Source organism: Drosophila tropicalis, unplaced genomic scaffold, assembly GCF_018151085.1.
Source record: "Drosophila tropicalis isolate 14030-0801.00 unplaced genomic scaffold, ASM1815108v1 contig_527, whole genome shotgun sequence".
Classification (NCBI taxonomy): Eukaryota; Metazoa; Arthropoda; class Insecta; order Diptera; family Drosophilidae; genus Drosophila; species Drosophila tropicalis.
Genome location: NW_027172999.1, coordinates 526,641 through 551,870, shown reverse-complemented (window position 1 = coordinate 551,870; position 25,230 = coordinate 526,641). Strand labels below are relative to the sequence as shown.

General features: G+C 38.6%; 1 protein-coding gene across 3 annotated transcripts in view; it reads right to left on the bottom strand.

Moving 5' to 3' along the window:
• LOC137574973 (putative ferric-chelate reductase 1 homolog) overlaps window positions 1–25,230 on the bottom strand; it is a 43,053-nt gene that overhangs the window by 2,835 nt on the left and 14,988 nt on the right. For all 3 annotated transcript variants that reach the window (XM_068287392.1, XM_068287393.1, XM_068287391.1), the window contains exons 2-4: window positions 3,219–3,677; window positions 2,796–3,142; window positions 2,584–2,735 (exon numbers count right to left, since the gene is read on the bottom strand). In XM_068287392.1, coding sequence (XP_068143493.1) covers window positions 2,584–2,735; window positions 2,796–3,142; window positions 3,219–3,677 — 958 coding nt within the window. The remainder of the gene's footprint in view (window positions 1–2,583; window positions 2,736–2,795; window positions 3,143–3,218; window positions 3,678–25,230) is intronic.

The window sequence follows — 25,230 nt, the reverse complement described above, 5'->3', positions numbered from 1 at the left end:
CAGCTTAAGCCACGAAGAGCAAATAGCAAGAACTGCTTTTGAACGGATTCAAGTCTAGTCTGGTGCGACTCATATTGAGGTGACCAAATGCAAGATCCATACCCTAAAATAGGACGGACAAGCGAAGTAAAAAGAACTTCAGTTGTATAGGGGTCGTCAAATTCTCTGGACCATCTTTCAATGAAACCCAGAACACTCATGGCCTTTGCGACCATGGTGGAAATATGGGTGTTAAAATTTAACTTATGGTCCATAAGTACGCCCAAATCATTCATATTGGTTAGACGTTCTAAACGACGTTTATTTAGAAAATAAGTGACCAGTTGAGGAGAGTTACGAAAAAAAGTCGTTAACTTACATTTGGTAGTGTTAAGATTTAATAAATTGAACCAGGATTGAAAGTTTTTAAGATCAGCTTGTAGACCAATAAATGAATCTGTATCTTTATAAGTAAGACAAAGCTTGACATCGTCAGTATACATAAGCACACGCGAATGTACAATGACTGATGGAAGATCGTTAATGAATAGTCTGAAAAGCAGAGGGCCAAGATGACTACCTTGAGGTACACCAGAAATCACAGGAATGGAATCGAAAAAAGAAGACCTAAAAAGTACCCTCTGTTTTCTATTTGTTAAATATTCTCTAACCCAAGAAAGGAAAAGGGGTGGAAATCCAATGTCGCTCAGCTTAGAAAGTAATAGGGTATGATTAACGGAATCAAAGGCTTTGCTGAAGTCAATGTATATGACATCAGTTGTTTAGCATTTTTGAACCCCTTGATAATTATAGAGGTAAATTCTAAAAGGTTAGCGGTTGTAGACCTTCGTTTCACAAACCCATGTTGGGATGGCGAAATAATAGAGCTGCAAAAATGTTGCAATTGAGAAGTTATAATTTTCTCAAAAGCTTTCGGAATAGCGGACAATTTTGAAATACCCCTATAGTTAGAGGCTTCGGACTTTTTTAATTTTTTTGCAGAGGTATGGTATACTCCTTCCAAATAGATGGAAAAGAGGAAGATTCGACAGACAATAGAAACATTTTTAAAATGGGCTTACATAGAACCTGAATACACATCTATGTAGGCCATCTGGGCCCCGAGAGAACTTTCATCAATAAATTATTAAAAATGCAATTAGCCTTTTTTAAATGATAAGGATACGGACCTGTGCTTGACATTCCGTTGAGGAATAAGTTGTTTTCAAAGGACAAAAAAGATGGGTGCGCAGAGGTCTTACGTTTAGAATTAACAAAATTATAAAATTGTTTAGGGTCAGAAGAAAACTTCAGCCTTCACCACTGAAGATAATTCTTATAGCATTGTGTATTAAGCATCATGAATTTTGAACGAGCGACTGTATACAGTGCGTAATCTGATGAACGACGTGTTTTTTGAAACTTCTAATAATATCGAGTCTTGACATTTTTCAAATCGGATAACTCTCGAGAGAATCTGGGAGGTTTGTTAAGCCGCTCCTGCCTACCAAGAGGCACACAAATCATATCATAAAAGAAACGAACAGCTAAGTTCATAGCTCTACAATTGTACAGATAAGACCAATCGGTAGTAATAATGTTTTCATTAAGGCTGGCAAACTCAGTCTCACGAAAGCACCTAGTTAGAGGTAACTTATTTGAACCATTTGAAATGATAGCAAGGGCAGATCAATTTTTAAATTTAATGTAGGATGAAATTTGTCTTCGTGAAGAACAAATGGTTCAATCCTAAAAACATTACAATAAGAAGAATCCAATACAAAAATAAGATCTAACGATTTTCCATTATAATTTAAGACAGGATTGACTTGAGATAAAGATAGGCCTAGAAGGCCATCAATAAAGTCATGTGACATAGAAGTCAGCAACATGGTAGATTTATCTGTTAGTGACCATGGTAAAGGTAAATTGAAATCACCTAAAACTATAAGCATGTCTTGACTAGAAACTAAAGAGGACACAAACTGAATTGCCTCTAAATGGTTTAAATAGACCATTATGTCGGACGATGGTGGAAAAAACCCGATGCATCAGCAATATCAGGTTTAAGCTGTGTCTGTAAAAGCTGAAATGTTATGTTTAAAAGAAAGACTATCTACATAGAGATTAGGAAGTTTAGATTTCAGTCCTCTAACGTTCTGGTAATCCAGGTTAAGGGATGAAGCTAGTTTTTTGACACACCAGCAGATGCTGATGAGGCAGGAATAGTAGTAGATGTTGTTTTTGGCAGGCGAATCGGTTGCCGATTTTTCTTTTTCCAGTAGATTCTTTAACTATTATATGTTTCGGCCAAAAATCTTTCCGACATATAATGTCGAAGATATTGGGAGAAACGCTAATTTTAAAGGCCGAAATGTCCCGAGAATAAGAAAGTTTAAACTTTTCCAGAAACAAATATATGTATCTTTGTTGTTATGCCAACGAGAGGCCGCGGTCCCGAAGCATTAACCACAGCAGCAACGTTGGGCAAGTCACCCACTGCAGCAGTCAACTTGTGCACTGGGCCCTCGAATGATAATATTATTGTCATAAATGTATACAACACCTATAACCATAATGTAATGTCTCATCGATTAACCTTACCACATTAGATCTAATCGCTGCGTAGGGAGAGTTGGATGTATATGATGAATATAAGCTCACACGACCGTTCTCCGGAACGCATTCAATTACCAAATCTTCGCCCATCTTAGCATCATCTGACAAACCCATGGCCACATATACAGCCTTGGTGCCTGCAAGAATATAAATTTCTATAAAGAAAAAAAAATTTTTATATGGCGTGCTTTAATTACCTTTTCCAGATTGAAGTTCAAACTCAAATATGTTACCCCGAACAGTCACTGCAGTAATGGAAATGCAGGATTTACTGATAATACAGCCATCGGGTAAACCAAAACAAATCTTTCTTGCACCGCAATCAGTGTAAATAACATCCATACGGGAACTGATAACTATATTGGAAGATATATATTCCGAAGGCGTGTAATGCGCTTCAGTAGTGAAATATTTCATAGTAGATGTTGGTAATCGTTTGGTAGGTAGTTGAGCAGTCTCTACAAACAGATCTCTTTTGACCACCTGGATTGGATTAGAAACAACGCCAGTCCAAAATTTATTATAAGTTTCAGCAACAGTGGCGCTTTTAACGAAAAAAAAAATAAAGCAAAAAGTTAAAAACTATGTTCTTTAGTTATTCTAAACAGTAATTGACTTACTTAAATACCACTTGTCCCACAAAATCCAAGGGAGCTCTCCATTCTATTATCACTTGAGGCTTTGCACCAGCATTACTGTGCGTTGCTGAGTTATTTATTGAATCATCGCAACTCAATAACTTTACAAGACCATCTCGAATCGAACTGAATTGGCCAACAATAGCAAATGGAGGATTCCAATTTCGTGCCTGAACCATAAAACCGCTAAGATTTAATCCAGCTGGCACACCACTAAGCTCAACTTTGAGAGTCTGTCCCTGAGAAATTACGGAAACTGCACTTTCCACAACAAATGGGGACACACTTTTTTCAGGAAGTATACCACCACCGGCATGAAAAGGCAACATAGTATCACAAACACTTTCCGGTGCACCTTGAGGTAAGCCCGTTCCAAGAGCAAACAAGGTGATGAAAAAAAATATCTCTTTTTCAAGAAGCTGACATCCATTAAATACCATCCTATGAAATAAATATCATTACAGTCGTGTATAGAAAATTATGAATATTGTATGTAGAAACTTTATTAATATGAAAAATAGCAGATGCCGAAGCTTCGATTTTCGTTTAGTCCTTGCACAAAGATACATATAATATTATGCGTACCCTTGTTAAAAGGGTTTATTAATTCAGAAGTGTGCAACGCATAGAAGGAAGCATTTCCAACCATATAAAGTATATATATATTCTTGATCAGCACGACGAGACGAGTACTGACATATAGACCCTGGGATGCGAGGGTAATGACCCTAATCTCTAATAAGATTTAATGTTTCTTAAGAACACTTGTCCACTCCTAGATTGAATCTAGTAGATTCTAAGAGTTCATATATACACAACACTTTGATAAATAAAATCAGTTAATATTTTGAATTAAAAAAATTAAGATCGGGTTTTTTAGTTTGCAATAAATGAAATTCCCTAATCATTTTGGTTCTTACCACCAGTAGCGAGAGACTCAGAGATTGAATCGGCTCCCTAAAATCTAAATTCTTCAGACCAGCTTAAGTTAGCAAAATAAAATAACACTTGTTTTCCCCCACTAGTGGTAGGAGACAGAGTATAAAAAATCTAAATATTATTGGTCAATAAATGTTTCTGAACGAAATGCATTTTTATTGTTAGCATATTGAATTATATTTCTTATTATTAGTGCAGTAAGGTTATTATCGAGTTGCATCGAGTTCTTGAGTATCGATATGTAATCCATATCGGGTAAAAGCTATAAGTCTGAGAAAAAAAATTGAATTGACTGGTTATAATAGTTACAAAAATTGCTGAGATATTAAACCATAAATCAAATATCACTTTAAACAGTCTAACGAGGCGGTTGGTTTCCAAACAATAAATAAAAAGTGCGTGCGACCGAGTTAATGTAAAGGCAGTCGATCAACTACAAAAATTTCGTGTTTGGCAAACATAATTAATGCAACCGATAGGGAATACTTCATGATTATGAATCCAATTTTGAAATCGGTTGAGATTCATGGATGCAGGAGACGCAGAAAGTTGAGACACTTTTAGTAAATGCGAATAAATGATAATTTTTACAAAAAGAATCAACTTTAAAGCTGAATATTGGGTGATTTCAATAATCGATTCATAAATTTAATAACACTGTGATAGTTTACAAAAAAAAAAAAAAAAATACATGGCAAAATTCGATGGTTTTACACAATTTTGGGTCCTACGAATCGAACTGCATCATTGGTTTTTTAAGTTATCACGATGGTTTCATACAAAATTTTTTGGTGAAGTTTTTCATTAAAGTTGCCATTTTTTCGAAAAGGATCTTTTTTTTATTTGCATGTAACTTCTAAAATATTCATTTTTTTAAATCTTTCTTCAGCAAAGTTTTTTAGATTTTAAAGGGCCAAAAATGTTGGAAAGACATCTAGCCTCTAAATCCGTCCGTTCGCAAGATTTGGGACAATATGTAAAAAAAAATATCAAAGAAGCCAACCTCGGCTATGCCGAAGTTTTTATACCCTTGCAGTCCTTGGTAATAACTTTTTTAAATTTCTTTCCCTGCAACTCAATTCATCAATACACAAACAAAACATTATTGCTCTTTTTACTACAATTTTTTCTTCCTTTTCCATCTTTTCCTACGCAACGCACGGCACGCATACACATACAGTTCATGTAGCGTTGCGTCTGTGTGTGTGTATGCATGTACTCCTTTGTTTTGATGATGACGTAGTAGGCAGCAAGCAGCGCTGCCGGCAGCGCTTGAACCGATTAATATTGACTGTAACTTGTGTTCTATTTATAGTGGTCCGATTCTGACAATTTTCATACTTTATTAGCTCCGGGATATAAGTAGCTCAAATACCAAGTTTCATCTCGATAGCTCTTAAGATGGCGGCGTGCACAGTAGGACGGACGGACAGACGGACATGGCTATATCGACTCAGCTTCTCATGCTGAACATAAATAAACGTCTCCTTCTGTGCGTTACAAACATCTGACCAATTTTATAATACCCTCTGCAAGGGTATAGAGAGAATCGTGACCCTATTTTTATACCCTTGCAAAAAGGGTATATTAATTTTGGTCAGAAGTGTGCAACGCATAGAACGAAGCATCTCCGACCATACAAAGTATATATATTCTTGATCAGCATGACGAGACGAGTTCAACTAGCCATGTCCGTCCGTCCGTCCGTCCGTCCGTCCGTCCGTCCGTCCGTCTGGATCAACGCAAACTCCTCCTAGACCGTAAGAGCTACAGAGCTGAAATTTTGCACATAGGCTTGTATATACTGCAGGCGTTGTATATCTCGGATTCAGCCGGATCGGACCACTATATCATATAGCTCCCATACAAACCCCAAAGTCACGAACAGTGACTTTTCTCAATAACTTCGTTATTTTCTATGCTATTATCGTGAAACTTAATATTAGAGAGCTTACTACGCCTATAAGCGACTATGCCAAATTTGATCAAGATCGGGTGACTATATCATATAGCTCCCATACAAACGGCCAAGTTACGAACAGTGACTTTCTCAATAACTTCGTTATTTTCTGAGCTATTGTCGTGAAACTTAATATTAGAGAGTTTATTACGCCTATAAATAACTCTGCCAAGTTTGATCAAGATCGGGTGACTATATCATATAGCTCCCATAAGAACGATCGGTGGAAAACAGTGACTTTGATCAATATCTTCCTTATTTCCTATGATTGTAGGCCATTCTTTGGCAAACATTAGCCATTGATGGCTAATAGGTAAGGAAAGAGTTACCAAAAAAGTTGCAAGGGTATACAAACTTTGACGCGGTCGAAGTTAGCCCCGGCCCTCTGGTTTTATGTTTTCTTTCTCGCATTTTGCTAAAATTTATATTTTTTCATTTGAAGCTTGATCATTATTTGAGAATTTATTTTGCTCAGTGGCAGCAGAAGAGACACCAGACCTATCTAATAAACGATTTATAATATAGCCACATAATCAAATTAGATATGTTAACAAAATTAAACTAACTCTAGTTCCTTAGTTATTTGAAAATATGTATACAGTCGGTATAATAACTGAAAAGATCTTTTTCGAAAAAATGGCAACTTTGATGAAATAAATTATGCAGTTCGATTCGCAGGACCCGAATGTCTTTGCCATGTCTTTTTCTTTTTTAAAAAAAACTATCACAGTGTAATCATTTAAGTTTGTTCATATAAATAACCAAAAAATACATTCAATAATACAAACCTTTACAAATAAATAGTCTTTCCATTTTTTGATGGCCAATAATATTTTTTACAATACATGCATACAAAAACATATATATCAATTCGCAATTATTATGGGGTCCGAGAAAAGCAAAATTGTAGACCCAAAGGCAAATGTACTCAATGAAATATATGTAGCACTACGGGGTCCCCAAAATAATCTAGGAACAATTAAAATTTTCATTTTTATATTTGTAATAATACTCCTTAGTCAATTCATTAAAAAGTATATGAGTCGAAATAATGATTGGGAACATATCATAGGTGAAGCTCGCGATATTAAAGAGAAACTCTGTAAATCAATCAAGTGCCTCTTCCAGGATAAAAACACTTCAGACGGCACCATAGAAAAATACTCCATTATTATAAAAGCCCTCTTAGAAAAAATCAGTCCTCTTTTCAAAACCCATTACAACAGCCTTTCGAAATCTCATCAAATAGCAGCTCTAGCCTGCTACAATGATTGTAAGGAAAAAGCAACATTAACATTTAAACAAAATAAAATTACATTCAAACAAGTTTCTGACTTAAACAACGGTATAACAACCAGTGGTAGAATTCATAAATACAGCCACCAGGCTTTTACTATATTTTGATGGTGACTTCAATAATCTACCTGGCTTTCTTCGAGCGCTTCGCGTGCTTAACACTATAAAAGAAACGCACGAAGCCATAGCCATCGAAATTATAAAATCTAAATTAAAAGGTCAAGCGGGTAATATCCTAAACTCTGAAACGACGATTGATGAAGTTATACAAAAACTGTCAACAACGTTTAAGGGTGAATCAGTAGATCTCTTAACAGCAAAAATTAAAAACTTGCAAAGAAATCACAAAAGAGATTACTGAATTGACCGACGCTTAAGGACGCATATATTTCGGATGGTCTTCCAAGCGACCAAGCCATAAAATACACAACCAAAGTTGCTGTAAATGATAAGTCATACTAAGAGAGTCCAGATATTAATGGAATCAGGAAACTGTGATTCAACAAATGAAGCCATCGCAAGATTCACCACTCTTTCGGTAGAGTCAGGCTCGATAGACAATTTATTAAAATAATACCATTTTTTATGCCCAGAATAATGACCGCAGTAGACGCCGCTATAAAAACAATGGCAACTTTAGAAACAATTCAAACTGAAACAATAACAATACCCAGAGAGCGCAACGAGGCAGAAATTATTCACGCCACCAAAGAGGCGGCCGTGGAGGTGGATATCACAATATTAGACAGAAGTCAAATAGCCAAAATACCAATACCAGAGGCGTTTGAGCCCTAAAAGGGGTGGGAAACCCCAATACCCCCCAGAATTCTTAAGAAACCAGAAACACACCATTGAAGTTTAAATATTCACAATAAATCTAACAAGGGGATCCCATAGGAACTTTCTAAAGAAAGTTTTTAAAATAAATGAATATTTTAGAAGTTAGAAGCAAATAAAAACCAGAATCCGGGGCTAACTTTGACCGCGTCAAAGTTTGTATACCCTTGCAACTTTTTTGGTAACTCTTTCCTTACCTATTAGCCATCAATGTGGAAGAACATTTTATCTAAAAAGGCTTATGTTTGCGAAAGAATGGCCTACAATCATGGGAAATAACGAAGATATTGATCAAAGTCACTGTTTTCCACCGATCGTTCCTATGGGAGCTATATGATATAGTCACCCGATCTTTATCAAATTCGACACAATCATTAACAGATATATTAAATTAAGAAATGTTTAATTTGAAAACAATCACGTTAAAAGTAACGGTGTTATTTACAAAAGTCACTGTTTTCGCCCGATCGTTCCTATGGGAGCTTTATGATATAGTCACCCGATCTTGATCAAACTTGGCACAGTCGTTTATAAGCGTAATAAACTCTCTAATATTAAGTTTCACGATAATAACATAGAAAATAACGAAGTTATTGAGAAAAGTCACTGTTCGTGACTTTGGGGTTTGTATGGGAGCTATATGATATAGTGGTCCGATCCGGCTGAATCCGAGATATACAACGCCTGCAGTATATACAAGCCTATGTGCAAAATTTCAGCTCTGTAGCTCTTTCGGTCTAGGAGGAGTTGGCGTTGATCCAGACGGACGGACGGACGGACATGGCTAGTTGAACTCGTCTCGTCGTGCTGATCAAGAATATATATACTTTGTATGGTCGGAGATGCTTCGTTCTATGCGTTGCACACTTCTGACCAAAATTAATATACCCTTTTTGCAAGGGTATAAAAATATCAAAGAAGCTAACATCGGCTATGCCGAAGCTTATATACCCTTGCAGTCCTTGGCAATAATAATTTTACATGTTCAAAATTGGTTTTCTGCAATTCAATTCATCAATATACAAACAAAACAATTTTACTCTTTTAAGTTCTTCTTCTTCCCTCATTCCCTAAGCAAAGCAACGCACGCATACACATACAGTTGCGTGGCTGAGTAAAACGCATACGCACGGACGGACAGACGGACATGGCTATATCGACTCAGCTTCTTATGCTGATCAAGAATATATATACTTTCTGTGCATTACAAACATCTGACCAATTTTATAATACCCTCTGCAAAGGTATAATGAAGTAAGTAAGTCGACTCGCCGACTTGGGTATACCATACACCAGGTGAAACAAATATTTGCAATTTTGAAAACCAAATGTATGTCTATTAAATTGTTTTAACATGCTTTATACTATGTGCTATCTCGCTCACTCTACAAACACACGAGCACTCTAGCGCCGCCACTAGCCAACGGCCAATTCTGGCTTTATGGACTGCGTAGTAAAATACGTTCATCCGCATATTTTGCATGTTTCTAGTCCGATTTCAATAAAATTTGGTAGAAATAGATAAGATTAATTAGTCTGCCGTCTTTGAATGCGATAGTCAAAAAGTACAAGAGGAAATCGGTTTTTCCTAAATAATGGAAGCGGAAGTGGGCGTGGCAAAATATGAAAAGATGTGTACTCTGCGAGCATACTAAGCCAGTGTACATACTAAATTTGATGACTTTAGCTTTGTTAGTTTTTGATCAAATCAGTTTTGTTTAATTTGCGGGGACGGAAGTGGGCGTGGCAAAATTTTTAGATAGCCAATATCTGCGCGTCTATTAAGCTAGTTTACATACCAAATTTAATGTCGGTAGCTATCATAGTTTTTAAGAAAATCAGTTTTATGTAAATTCCGGGAGCGGAAGTGGGCGTGTCAAAAAGTTTAAACATATAGTTTCTGCGCGCTAACAGAACGAGTATATAAACCAAGTTTGATGTCTCTAGCTGTTATACTTTTTAAGAAAAACAGTTTTATGTGATTCCTGGGGCGTAAGGGGGCGTGGCAAAATTCCAAATAACTCTATACATTTACATAGTACACGTGTATACTAGGCTTGGTAGCTCATGAGTGAGTGAGCCAAAATGAATGGCTCACTGAACTGAGCCACTGAGGTGGCTTCAATATGGCTCTTTTTGGCTCACTAGCTCATTTTGACTTAGTAGTTCAGTTTTGCTAACTAGCTCAGTTTTGCTCACTCACTCTTATGGCTCATTTTGCGTTCAATGAATGGATCTCAAAGAATGTTTATTTTGTTTTTAATTTTCTGTTATATTTTATCTTATAATTTTGTTAAATTCCCAATGAAGGGAGCTAAAAAATATACTTTTAATTAACAGTTCTGCTAGTTCAAAGAAAAAAATTTTTTATATATGTACCTAATATTTTTAAATAGCTTAAAATTTAGCGTATTTTACTATCGGGTCATGAGCTACCAGCAAGTGAGCCAGTGAGCTGAATGAGTGAGTTGGCTCACGGAAAAAAGAATGAGTGAGCTGCTTTTACCCAAGTCTAGTGTATACATACCAAATTTGGTGTCTCTAGCTCTTATAGCCTTCGAGATCTGCGTGTTCATAGAGACGGACGGACGGACATGGCTAGATCGACTCGGCTGTCGGAGAAGCTTCCTTCTGCCAGTTACATACATTTTGGTGACTTTAATATACCATTTATCAATGTCCGCATAGCCAAATCGAAGAAATCAAGCATCAAGTTGGAAAGTTAATTGAACAAAATATTGTTGAACCGTCGGTTTCACTCTACAATAGAACATTCCTGTTAGTCCCAAAGAAATCACTTCAGTTCACTTCTTAAAATGGCTATTTGTAATTGACCAAGTAAATAAAAAAATTGCTGTCAGATAAATTTCCAATTCCCAGAATTTACGATATTCTTTGAGACCAAATTTTTTCTCTTTTGAGAAGGATAGTCATTTTTTTTTTTTGATTATGAAAATCAGGGGGAAACAATTATATGTATGTGAGTATGGATACGGATGCTGGAGGCATGTACATGTACTCATATACATATAATTTGGAAAAAATTACTTAGCTTGAAATATGAAATTCCACCGATGCAAATGGTTCGAGAGGATCTTGGTATCCGGCTCGAATGACCAATAATAGGGGGTTGGATTTCCTTGGTAGAGGGGGCAGCTAAATGAATCCTTCTATTACTTCTTCCTTCCTTCAGAAATTGGAAACGCGCAGAGAATTTTCTTTTCACTATATGCTTTGTATTCACAGATAAATTTCAACGAACTCTAGCCTAACTAAAATCGGGCATGGGCATCATCGGGAAAACGGCGCGAGGTGAAAGCTCCCGCCTCCCTTAACCCTTGTGTTGCCAGTTGGGCATAAACAATACGGTTAACTTGAGTCTCAAAAATTTCGTATCATACAAAAACGTTGCAATAAATAAAAAGTTAACATCTTTGATTGATACAGGTGCAGATATTTCAATTATAAAAGAAAATTTTTATGTCTTTCATGACATCCATATCAATATAATTATAGATATTCCAGGCATGGGAGAAGGAATAATAAAATACAAAGGATTAGCTTCAATTGAACTACACACAAATACATAATTTCATATAAATTGCATATACTTTATGCGATGGAATAATAGGAATAGGAAAGGATTTTATTGCCAATTAGATTTCAATAGTTCCGAGGATTGGTTAATAATTAGAACACAAAACCTAACGTATCCTATTTATGTTTCAAAAATTTTTAGTTCTGGTAGTAATGCAAATAAATAAGAAATTGCTGTCAGATATATTTCCCCACTCCCCAGAATTGATGATATGCTTGATCAATTGGGTCGAGCTAAATGTTTTTCATGCCTTGATTTAATGTCAGGTTTCCACCAAATTGAACTTCAGGAAAACTCAAGATATATTACGTCTTTTTCAACAAGCAATGGTTCATATCACTTCACGCGATTACCATTTGGTTTAAAAATAGCGCCTAATTCATTTCAGAGGACTCCAACTTCCAGTTGCATATGCATCACGAAGATTCACTAAAGGTGAAATCAATAAGAGTACTACAGAACAAGAATTAGCAGCAATACATTGAGCAATAACACATTTTCGACCACATATTTATGGCAAACAATTAAAACTGATCAAAGACCTTTGAAAAATTTATGTTTTATGGTTAATCCTAGTTTCAAATTAACACGCATGCGACTCGAGTATCTGAGAGGTAAAGATAAATTTGTGGCAGACGCCCTGTCAAGGATAACAATATCCGATCTAATTGACAAAAACAAAAAAGTCCTGAAAGTCACTACCAGGCACTAAACTAGACAAAACGATTTCTGCGCAGAAAATAAACAAGAACTATTGCCAAGGAAAGGTCTTGACAAAGCTTTTAGGCCCAACATATACGAAGTCATTACAAATGACGAGGTACGAAAAGTAGTGACCTTGCGAATAACGGATTCCACATGTTTATTGAAACATGTCAAAACAGTTGTAGCAAGAAATAATGCTAGCGATTTATACTCCAATGAAGTTCTAGACTTGGGTCAGTTTTTCGAAAGGCTTGAATGGAGAGCCGATGTATCTAAAATCAGCCAACTAAAAGTGGCACCGACCGAAAAGATCTTTGAATCAACTTCAATAGATAATTTTAAAATAATGGGCAATAAATTATTAAAATCATTAAGAGTACATCTACTCAAGCCGGTGACCCAAATAAATAATGAAAAAGAAGCTATATTGTCTACATTCCATGACGATCCAATTCAAGGAGGTCATACAGGCATAAATAAAACGATATCAAAAATAAAGAGACAATATTATTGGAAAAACATGACTAAACATGTAAAAGAGTACATAAGCCGACGAAACATACAAGATCACCTATGATTATAACCGAAACCCCACAATATGCTTTTGACAGAGTGATAGTAGACACAATAGGTCCACTACCACGCTCGGAAAATGGGAATGCATACGCAATCACGTTAATATGTGACCTGACAAAGTATTTAGTAGCAATACCTGTTGCAAACAAAAGTGCAACAACTGTAGCAAAAGCCATATTCGAATCATTTATTCTGAAGTACGGTCCAATGAACACGTTCATTACAGACATGGGAACAGAATATAAAAATTTCATTATAACTGACTTGTGCAAATATTTCAAAATAGACAACATAACGTCTACAGCACACCACCACCAGACATTAGGTACCGTTGAAAGAAGTCATGGGACATTCAATAAGTTAATTCGTTCATATATTTCAGTAGATAAAACTGATTGGGACATATGGTTACAGTATTTCGTGTATTGTTTTAACACAACAACATCAGTAACTCATAATTATTGTCCAAATGAACTAGTATTTGGTAGGCAAAATAACTTACCAATACAATTCAATAGCGTATTTACTATAGAACCTATCTATAATATAGAACATTATTCAAAAGTTAAGTTTAGATTAGAAAACGCGTATAAAAGAGCTAGAATACTTTTAGAAAACAATAAAATTAAGCAAAAAGAAATAAATGATAAAAAAGTATTAGATTTTAAAATAGAAAGGGAGACAAGGTTTTCTTAAAAAACGAAACTGGTCATAAGCTTGATTCAGTGTATTTAGGACCCTTCGATGTTGTAGAAATAGGTAAAAATAACAATATAAAATATAATTGTGCACTTGAGTATGTTTATATGTATACATTGATGTATGCACATAACACATATACATTTGTATATGCATTTCACATAAGCAATGTATGCACAAGCGTAACATGAGATAGAGAAAGCCCAGCGTGTGAACGCTGACCAAGCACTTCCATACAAGCGCTCTAACAATATTTATGTATGTACGTACTGACACTCTCCCTCTATTTTTTAGCTGTCGCATAAGTCGCAGCATAAGAATATATGTATATGTGACCTTAGATTAAGCAAAAGAATAATTTCCAATAAAGAATCATCTTGGATATATTATTTTACAAAAGGAATCCATATATTAAAAATAGATCAGAACGAAGCAATTAAAACCTTGGGGTTACAGTGAAAACCATTTAAAGACGAATTTAAGTTTAAGGTACACTGTGACGAGAACAAAAAGTAAATAAAAGAGTGATGGGAAATCGTTTATAGAAAAGTTGTGGCTAGCAAAACAAAATTGGGATCAAGAGTTGTCTGATAACGACGGACAGAATGGAAATTGTCCTTCAGGTACAATTTGGAGAAGAAGTCAGATTACCCCGATGGATCAAGACATGACCTAATATGTCGTTACAGATTCATTGGGTAAATATTTACTACAGCTACTCGAGATTTCAGTGTTGGAAAATAAAAAGGCTAAAAATCCGCTAAATTGAATTTTAGTGTTGTTTAACGCAGTTATTCTAGGTTTTTGCGTTGCCAGACTGTCTTGATTTTTGGCGCGTATTTTAAACAGTGTTCTTTTTTTGGCGGGCAATTTAAACCGTATTGTTAATTTCAATTTTTTTCACCCCAACCCAGTACTGCGAAAAAAAAGATGAAAAATATTACTTAAAAATAAGACTTAAAAGACTGATTAAAATTAGATCTTAAAATATTAAAAAATAATGTAAAGTTGTATTTATTTTCTGAAAAATATAAATATAAGTCACGATGGCAAAAGATTTATTTTTGAGCTGCGCAGCTAGTGCGTCTGTCTCGTTGTTGCGTTGCCGGAAGAAGGAGGAACTCTCTAGTGTGGCCTTAGGCCGCATACCGATATTTCCCATACGCAACTTAATACTAACAATCGATACTTAAAATACTAACTTACTACTAACAATCGACTTAAAATACTAACTTCGATATATGTGTGAACATTTAACAGAATTCATAAATAACTGACATCTTACAACTCGGCCCTCCTGACAAGGAATCGACCTCGATGCTTACAAAAGGGGTAAATAATAACATTAAGTGGCTAGTGTCGCCTTTGTTTGGATATCTGAAGTGCAATCTTGATCAGGGGCTGCCCATGGCTTTAATTTGGAGGCTTCTAGTACCCCGTCATCCGGCAGTTGGGTGATCTGGGAGCCCTCCACATCCCGGATTACATATCGGTCATTCGGAAGTTTTTTGTGTACAACGTATGGGCCACGATACCGTCTGATAAATTTTTTGTTTGTACCTGCCGAAGTATCTACATTCTTAATAACTACGAAATCCCCTTCCTCAAAACTAACGGCAGGGGGGTGATGTTTGGCATAATATTCAGCAATATATTCTTGAGACTTGACAATGTTACGGAAGGCCAATCTCCGGACGTCTACCTCTGAGGCATCGACTTCCGCCGTCCTCTCACCCAACCGTTCGGTTAGTTCATCTACTACAACACCGCGTTGTTCCACCCCGAATAGGAGTACGGACGCGGCAAATTTCGTTGTGGAATGGACGGAGTTATTCAATGCAAACTCTATGTTCGGCAGTTGTTGGACCCAATCCGCGTGGTCCACAGGTTCCGTCAATTTACCTAGCATAGGGCCGTTGGCCCGGGGTGAGGCAGTGGCATTCTGCACATGAATTATATTGTTGGTCCTTAGAAATTCTGCAAACTCGGAAGAAGTAAAGCAGGTACCGCGGTCACTGATAATTATTCGGGGTCTACTGTAATTCGCGAAATACTGAGATTTTAACGTCTGACCTACTTCACGCGAATTAGTAATGGCTGCAGGGTACAGCTTCACAAATTTAGTGAAAGCGTCAATGACAACTAGAAGATATTTTTTCTTAGAGCGAAGGGGACCTAGATGATCAATATGAATGGTATCAAACGGCAGGGGCACTTTCGGAATACTATGTAGCGTGATGCGGTTGTCTTGAGCGGAAGCGGAATAATAAATACACTTGAGGCAGTTTTTAATATAATTGTTGACGTAAGACTTCATACACGGAAACCAGTAGTACTTCTTGATTTGTGCACAACACTTCTCAGCGGCCAAATGGCCAAGCTTCTCATGCACTATTCGTATGACATGATTTATCATTTCGGAAGGGACATAAAGTTGGGGTACAGTCGTCGGGGACAGATGGTACTCTACTCCGTCACGCAGTTCGAAATCTGCTATTTAATGTTTCTCTAAATCATCTCGGAGTTTAACAATATCGGGATCACGGTTCTGGGTTAACTGCAGTTGGAAGTCAAGGTTTAAATCGTCAACGTATGCGGCAGTTTCTATTCTACTTAAAGCATTGGCATGGGTCATGCTAACCCCCGAGCGGTGTACAATTGTGTAGTTTTCTAACTGCAGGGCCCAGCGGAATGCCCACCATTTCTCAGTGTCAGCGCCAGGGAATTACAATCCGTCACGATAGCTAACGTCTCTAGTTCATAACTGTGTAATTTCGATTCGGCAGCGGAGGCTATCTTAGAGAAGTAGCGCTCTAATTTCTTGCTATTCATTGGTATGGGCAAGTCTCGTATCGCCTGAAGATGAGCTGGTTTAGGCGTGATACCGGCAGAATTGGCCCAAGTACTCCAATTTCCTATACGCAAAACGGCATTTGGTCAGCTTCAGGCATAGCCCGTTCACACTTAACGTATACAGTATTTCCGTCAGTATTTCGAGATGGGTTTCAAAGTCATGCGATGCTACTAGTATATCGTCCATATATATCACCAGTTGACCTTGGTTTATGAATTTCTTAAGGACAGAATAAACGAATCTAGCAAACACGGAAGCGCCATTACAAAGTCCGAAGGGCATGCGTACATATTCAAACTGGCCGTCAGGGGTTACGAAGGCAGTATATTTGATTGAGTCTGGATGCATTTTCACATGGTGGAACCCGTTTTTCAAGTCCAAGACTGTGAAGAACGATTTACCACCCAGGTGTTCGATACAATCATCTAACAGAGGAATCGGAAAATGATCTCGAACCGTAATTTTGTTCAACGCCCGATAATCTCCACACTTTCTCATGGTGTTGTCCTTTTTACGTACAGGGATAATCGCGGCAGCGTAAGGCGAACTACTGTGGCGAATATTGCCAGCTTTCAAGAGATCGTCACAGATCTCACGCACCTCGATGCGTTCGCGGGGACGGCAGAAAATCGGAGTTTGGCTAGTCAGTTCTATTTTCATCTCATAGTTCACGGGCTCAACTAACTCAGGGGCAACCTGTACATATGCAGTGGAAATAATAGACCTTAAGTGTGCGGCTTGCTCTTCCCGTAAAGTGGGCTCTATATCAAACTCTAAATCATTGACAGCAGGGACCTCAATAGCATTTATAGCCAGAAGTGCATCATACTGTGTTTCCGGAGGTACAGCAGAAGTTTTCGGAAGGGGGAGAATCAGACAACAATTCGGCAGATACAATCTCATTCCTATCATACGGCAGTATCACTATCTCTTTCCTCAATATGTCAAAGGACTTCAGAACATCAGTGAGTTTCATATTTCTACATTCAGTCGGTTTATTCATAAGTAACATAGATTCTTTTTCATATTTCATTTCTTTCAGTTTATAAAGTCTAATATTAATTTTATACAGGAGATCTCTGCCCATTATCATCGGCAGTTCGGTTGCTTTGTTCGGCAAAACTTCAAACGTATGTATGGGGTCCGTACTACGGAGGTGAACACTACACTGGACTTGGCCTAAAGACCAAAGTTGGCAATAGCCAATAGGAAATACCTAAACCACGACAGTTCAATCTACTGGGACTTAGACGGCAGTTGGGGGGGGACTTCAGATTCACGGATAAAACTCTTCGGACTGCCCGAGTCGAGAAGGGAAAACATATTTATAAATTTCCTATCTTGCACTTCATCACAAACAAACGCAACACTCACCAGTTGTAGATGGTTTAATCTATCTCCCACATCATCAGGAGCGGCGGCGGCAGTGGTGGCGGCAGTAGTGGCGGCGGCAGTAGTGGCGGCGGCAGTTTCCATCCGAGACGGGCAGTTCTTATAAATGTGGCCCACTATGCCACACTTGAAGCAGGAGTTCGGCGGTCTGATCGGCTTCGGGCATTGGCTTTTATAATGCCCCCATCCCGAGCAGTTGAAACATCAGGTCTCACTTATAGCAGTGCTTGAGGATTTGTTCCCAGACGACAAGGCAGTTGTTGTTGGCTGCACCTTCACACTGAGACTTTGCTTGGAGGCAGCCGCCTGCATACGGAAGCGCTCGTAGCGTTCCAGTACGGGCTTCAGTTCGGCCACCGTGCGAGCTGAGTACAGCATGCCGACTCGAGTAGAATTGTCCCGCAGTCCATCGATAATCATGTCGACCAACTCGTTCTCCGGAATCGGAGCATTCACGGCAATCTCCTGCATCTCGATTGCGAATCTCAAACATCCTTCGCCTGCCTTTATGCGCCGGCTCCGCAGAGCGTTGTACACTTCTTCCACACTGCGCGAGCGTCCAAACTCTCGGAGGAGGATTGCTTTAAGTTCTTCATAGCTCTGCACCGATACCGTGCGCAGCAATACCGCTGCCGTCCCTTCCAGCATGCGATGGCATGCAATCAAACGTAGGCGATCATTCAACTGCAGGATTTAAAACGCGTCCCCCAGATCGTTCAACCATTTCTTTACATCGTATGCAGTATCCGCTGAGAATCGGGCCACTATGCTCTCGATCACACTCAAGTCACTGACTTGCTGCCTTGGTGCTTGGACTTCATCCATGTTCTGCTGCAGCTTGAGGATCTGCTGTTGCAACTGTAGCAACTCATGCTGTTTTCGTAGCGTCGTCAGTTGCTCGTCCGGCGAGGCGGACGCAGCCGGTGTGATAGAGGCAGCGACAGACGGCACAGAGGGCACTATGGTGGGCATATCTTCCCATGGGCCCGCGGCCAAGGGAACGTCAGGGTCAGTGACGGGTGCGGCCAGCAAGGCCGCAGCTCGCATAGCAACTAGGTAGGCGGCGGACAGCACATCGGCGGGCACAGCAGGTGTGGGTGCGGCAGCGGCGGGCACAGCAGAGGTGGGTACAGCAGTGGATGTGGCGGCGCGTACAGCAGCGGATGCGGCGGATGCAGCAGTAGATGCGGCGGCAGCGGGTGCAGCGACGGCGGGCACACCAGTGGATGCGGCGGTTACAGCAGTGGATGCGACGGGTACAGCAGCGGCGGCAGTGGGTACCGCAGTGGGTGCGGCGGGTACCGCGGTGGTTGGCACGGCGGCCACGCGTACCTCAGAGGCGGCAGCGGGTACCGCGGTGGTTGGCACGGCGGCCAGGTGTACCGCAGCGGCCGGCACGGCAGTGGGTACGACATCAGCGGCGGGCACAATGGCGGCGGGCACAATGGCAACCGGCACCGCAGCGGCAGGCACCGTAGTGGACATGGCAGTGGAGTCCGTAGCAGCAGCGTGTGTGTCCTTTCGGGTAGTCATCCCACTTCTAAGTTGTAAAGTTGTATTTATTTTTTGAAAAATATAATTATAAGTCACGATGGAAAAAGATTTATTTTTGAGCTGCGCAGCTAGTGCGTCTGTCTCGTTGTTGCGTTGCCGGAAGAAGAAAGAGGAACTCTCTAGTGTGGCCTTAGGCCGCATACCGATATTTCCCATACGCAACTTAATACTAACAATCGATACTTAAAATTCTAACTTACTACTAACAATCGATACTTAAAATACTAACTTCGATATATGTGTGAACATTTAACAGAATTCATAAATAACTGACATCTTACAATAAAAATAATAATTTTCAAAATAAAATGAAAAATAAGACTTAAAATACTGATTAAAATTAGATCTTAAAATATTAAGAACAAAAATTAGTAAATTTCAAAATAAAATTAAAAATAAGACTTAAAATACTGATTAAAATTAGATCTTAAAATATTAAGAACAAAAAATAGTAAATTTCAAACTAAAATAAAAAATATCAAAGAAGTTAAATTGCAGTCCTTGGCAATAATAATTTTACATGTTTAAAATTTGTTTTCTGCAACTCAATTCATCAATATACAAACAAAACAATTTTACTCTTTTTACTACAATTTGTTCTTCCTCTTCCCTCATTCCCTAAGCAAAGCAACGCACACATACATTTCATGTAGCGTTGCGTCTGTGTGTGTATGCATGTGTCCTGTTAATGACGTAGTAGGCAGCAAGCAGCGCTGCCGGCAGCGACTGATTTGCACAGACGGACGGACGAACGGACGGACAGACGGACATGGCTATATCGACTCAGCTTCTCATGCTGATCAAGAATATATATATACTTTGTGGGGTCGGAAACGTCTCCTTCTGTGCGTTACAAACATCTGACCAATTTTTATAATACCCTCTGCAAGGGTATAATAAGACTTAAAATACTGATTAAAATTAGATCTTAAAAAAAAAAAATAGTAAATTTCAAAATAAAATTAAAAATGAAAACCAAACCAAAAATAGACCAATAAACCAGCGACATTGATCAATGATCTTAATTTCCGATGTCAACGTCAATACCGATTCGTACAGAATCGTCGGCAATTTTAAATAGGTGTAAATTTTTGTCAGGAAAGACACGATTTTTCGGCAATCTAAAGTCTGGGAAAGATCTGCTACCATGGAACAGGAGTTCAATGAGGATGAGCATGGGATGTCTTTATTCGGAAGGTATACTTATTACTGGGGGGTGAATTCGGGAAACGGAAATAAGGACCGTTACATAAAGCCAAACACTATCATTATGTCGGATTGTTGGACTGCGAAGGGGGTGCATCAAAGCGTAACTTTGATCCCTAAAAGCACATACCCAAAACATAGGTATATAGCGGAGTTCCGGTTACACCACATATTCACTACGATTGGGCATCGGAATCATTGCCCAAAGAGGAGGAACTAGACTGGTCCAAATCCAGTGCCGCCAATTTCTCATCTAAGGGCAACAATTCCTTAAATGTGCCTGATTTGCATCGCTATATACCCATCAAAGTGGTCGAGACGACGGCCGTAGTTCGGTATAACCGACCGTGCGTCTCGCCACATTCTTTCGATGTTTTGGGTACGTGCTTTTGTGTCGGGATCAACAAAGTTTTTTGAATGGTTTACGCTTTGATGCACGTACCCTTCATCATCCAGACAGTTGTATGCCCTCCAACAATCCGACATAATGGTCGTGTTTGGCTTTATGCAGGGTTTTTGCGGTGCGGTTGGGGACAGCGACAAGGAAGCATCGCTGCGTTCCCCTTTCAACCCCACCGAAAACCCACTGGCCCTCAACAACTCAACCTCTGTTATATTTCCGCTTCCCGAATTTTACCTCGTCGATTTCAACGATTCGGCCTTCACCCCCCAGTGTTTCCTTCATATCTTCTTCTACCATTTTTAGGTACACCTCCCGAATAAATTTTTTCCATTGGACAATTGTCCTACTGGACATCCCATGCTCATCTTCATTAAACTTCTGCTCCATATTATTTGTTCAAAAATCGTGTCTATCTTAATACTTTCAAAAAATTTACACCTTTTAAACATTTATAGCGGACGTTGACGATACTATGCGCAGTACGTTCAAGTGGCCCCTACGACACCAGGACATAGCCTGTTACGCGCGAGCCCAAGCAGATAACTGCCCACCTCCCACCCGACCGACCGAGGGGTGCAGCCGTATAACGCACGGCACGAATCGCGTGGACAAATACACAATAGAAAAAACAGACAAACAAATAATACTATAGCTATCTATTAACTAAATGGGATAGGATAGATGTTTTAAGCATATTAATAGAAAACTCTGAGCTGATTACAGGGAATAGAAGGTTGTAATCAGAGCAGAGGACCCTAAAAGGTTCATGCATAGCATAGTTAGAAGAACAACGACTAAGGGATAAAGGTATCAAAGGATGTCTACTCCGTCTACATGGTACCGACAGATTCACCTGAGCTAATAACTCAGTCGAGTCGATATCACCAATTAGGAGCTTGTGCATAAAAATGACACCAAGCATAATTCTACGGTTAGTTAAGGATGGAAGGTTAATCAAGAGAAGTCTACTAGAATACGAAGGCAAATTGACATTGCGATCCCAGCTTAAGCCACGAAGAGCAAATAACAAGAACTGCTTTTGAACGGATTCAAGTCTAATCTGGTGCGACTCATATTGAGGTGATCAAATGCAAGATCCATACTCTAAAATAGGACGGACAAGCGAAGTAAAAAGAACTTTAGTTGTATAGGGGTCATCAAATTCTTTTGACCATCTTTTAATGAAACCCAGGACACTCATGGCCTTTGCGACCGTGGTGGAAATATGGGTGTTAAAATTTAACTTATGGTCCATAAGTACGCCCAAATCATTCATATTATTTAGACGTTCTAGAGGGCTATTGTTTAGAAAATAAGTGACCAGTTGAGGAGAGTTACGGAAAAAAGTCATTACCTTACATTTGGTAGTGTTAAGATTTAGTAGATTAAACTGGCACCAGGATTGAAAGTTTTTAAGATCAGCTTGTAGCCGACTAAATGAATCTGTATCTTTATGAGTAAGACAAAGCTTGACATCGTCAGCATACATAAGCACACGCGAATGAACAATGACTGATGGAAGATCGTTAATGAATAGTGTGAAGAGCAGAGGGCCAAGATGACTACCTTGAGGTACACCAGAAGTCACAGGAATGGAAGCGGAAAAAGAAGACTTAAAAAGTACCTTCTGTTTTCTATTTGTTAAATATTCACGAACCCAAGAAAGGAAAAGGGGTGGAAACCCAATGTCGCTCAACTTAGAAAGTAATAGGGTATGATTAACGGAATCAAAGGCTTTGCTAAAGTCAGTATATATTACATCAGTTTGTTTACCATTTTTAAACCCCTTGATAATTACTGATGTAAATTCTAAAAGGTTAGTGGTTGTAGATCTACGTTTCACAAACCCATGTTGGGATGGCGAAATAATAGAGCTGCAAAAATGTTGAGAAGTTATAATTTTCTCAAAAGCTTTCGGAATAGCGGACAATTTTGAGATACCCTTATAGTTAGAGGCTTCGGACTTTTTGCCATTTTTATGCAGAGGAATGATATACGACTCCTTCCAAATAGGTGGAAAAGAGGAAGATTCGACAGACAATAGAAACAATTTTAAAATGGGTTTACATAATGCGTTTGCACAGAACCTGAGTACGCATCCAGGAAGACCATCTGGCCCCGGAGAATAAACAGGTTTAACTAATTTAAGTTCGCTAAGAATAGAACTTTCATCAATCACTGGATTGAAAATGCAATTAGCCTTTTTTAAATGATAAGGATACGGACTTGCTCGATATTCCGTTGAGGAATAAGTTGTTTTGAAAAAACTCGCAAACATATCGGCAATTGCCTGATCAGTGCTTGCTTTTTTTTGCTGGGTGCACAGAGGTCTTACGTTTAGAATTAACAAAGTTATAAAATTGTTTAGGGTCGGAAGAAAACTGAAGCTTACACCGCTGAAGATAATTCTTATAGCATTGAGTATTAAGCATCATGAATTTTGAACGAGCGACTGTATACAGAGCATAATCTGATGAACGACGTGTTTTTTGAAACTTCTTATAATATCGTGTCTTCACATTTTTCGAATTGGATAACTCACGAGAGAACCAGGGAGGTTTGTTAAGCCGCTCCAGCCTACCAAGAGGCACACAAATATCAAAGAGTGAATTCAGAGTATCATAGAAAAAACGAACAGCTGAGTTCATATCTCTACAATTGTACAGATAAGACCAATCGGTAGTAGCAATGTTTTCATTAAGGCTGGCAAAGTCAGTCTTACGAAAGCACCTAGTTAGAGGTAACTCATTTGAACCAAGTAATGGTGAAAGCAAGTGCAAATCAATTTTTAAATTTAATGTAGGATGAAATTTGTCCTCTGGAAGAACAAATGGTTCGATCCTAGAAACCTCACAATAAGAAGAATCCAATACAAAAATAAGATCTAACGATTTTCTATTAGAATTTAAGACGGGATTGACTTGGGATAAAGATAAGCCTAGAAGGCCATCAATAAAGTCATGTGACAAAGAGGGCAGCAACGTGGTAGATTCATCTGTTAGTGACCATGCTAATGCGGGTAAATTAAAATCACCTACAACTATGAGCAAGTCTTGACTGGAAACTAAAGAGGAGACAAACTGAATTGCCTCTAAATGATTTAACTATACCACCATGTCTGACAATGGTGGAATATAGGAACAAGTAATGAAAGCATTAAAAGATTTAAAATTTACTTTAACACCGACAAACTCAATCTCCTGGGTACTAGAAAATTGAATCATTTCAGATGATAAAGCAGCATCAACAGCTATCAGAACGCCACCACCTATACGAGAAATCCGGTCACGTCTGAATATAGAAAAGTTTGTGGAAAAAACCGATGCATCAGCAATATCAGGTTTTAGCCACGTCTCTGTAAAAGCTAGAATGTTATGTTCAAAAGAAAGACTATCTACATAGAGATTAGAAAGTTTAGATTTCAGCCCTCTAACGTTCTGGTAACCCAGGTTAAGGGACGAAGCTAGTTTTTTGACACACCAGCAGATGCTGATGTGGCAGGAATGGTATTAGTTGTTGTTGTTGGCAAGCGAATCGGTTTCCGATTTTTCTTTTTCACAGTATATTCCTTAACTAGTATATGTTTTGGCCAAAAATCTTCTCGACATATAGTGTCGAAGATATTGGCAGAAACACTAATTTTAAAGGACGAAATGTCCCGAGAGTAAGAAAATTTAAACTTCTCCACCGCAATATTCGAGACGTTAACTTTCTTCCGAATATAGGCTATTACATCATCAGATGTGACAACAGGGTCTAGCCTAGAAACAAATATATGTTTCTTTGGTGGTATGCCAACGAGAGGCCGCGGTCCCAAAGCGTCAGCCGCAGCAGTAACGTTGGACACCCACTGCAGCAGTCGACTTGTTTACGGGGCCCTCGATACTTTTAGAACTAACGGCAATTTCCATTGGAATGGGTAATTGCCCGGACACATCGGACACTACAATAGGCATCGTTTTTAAGAGATCATTC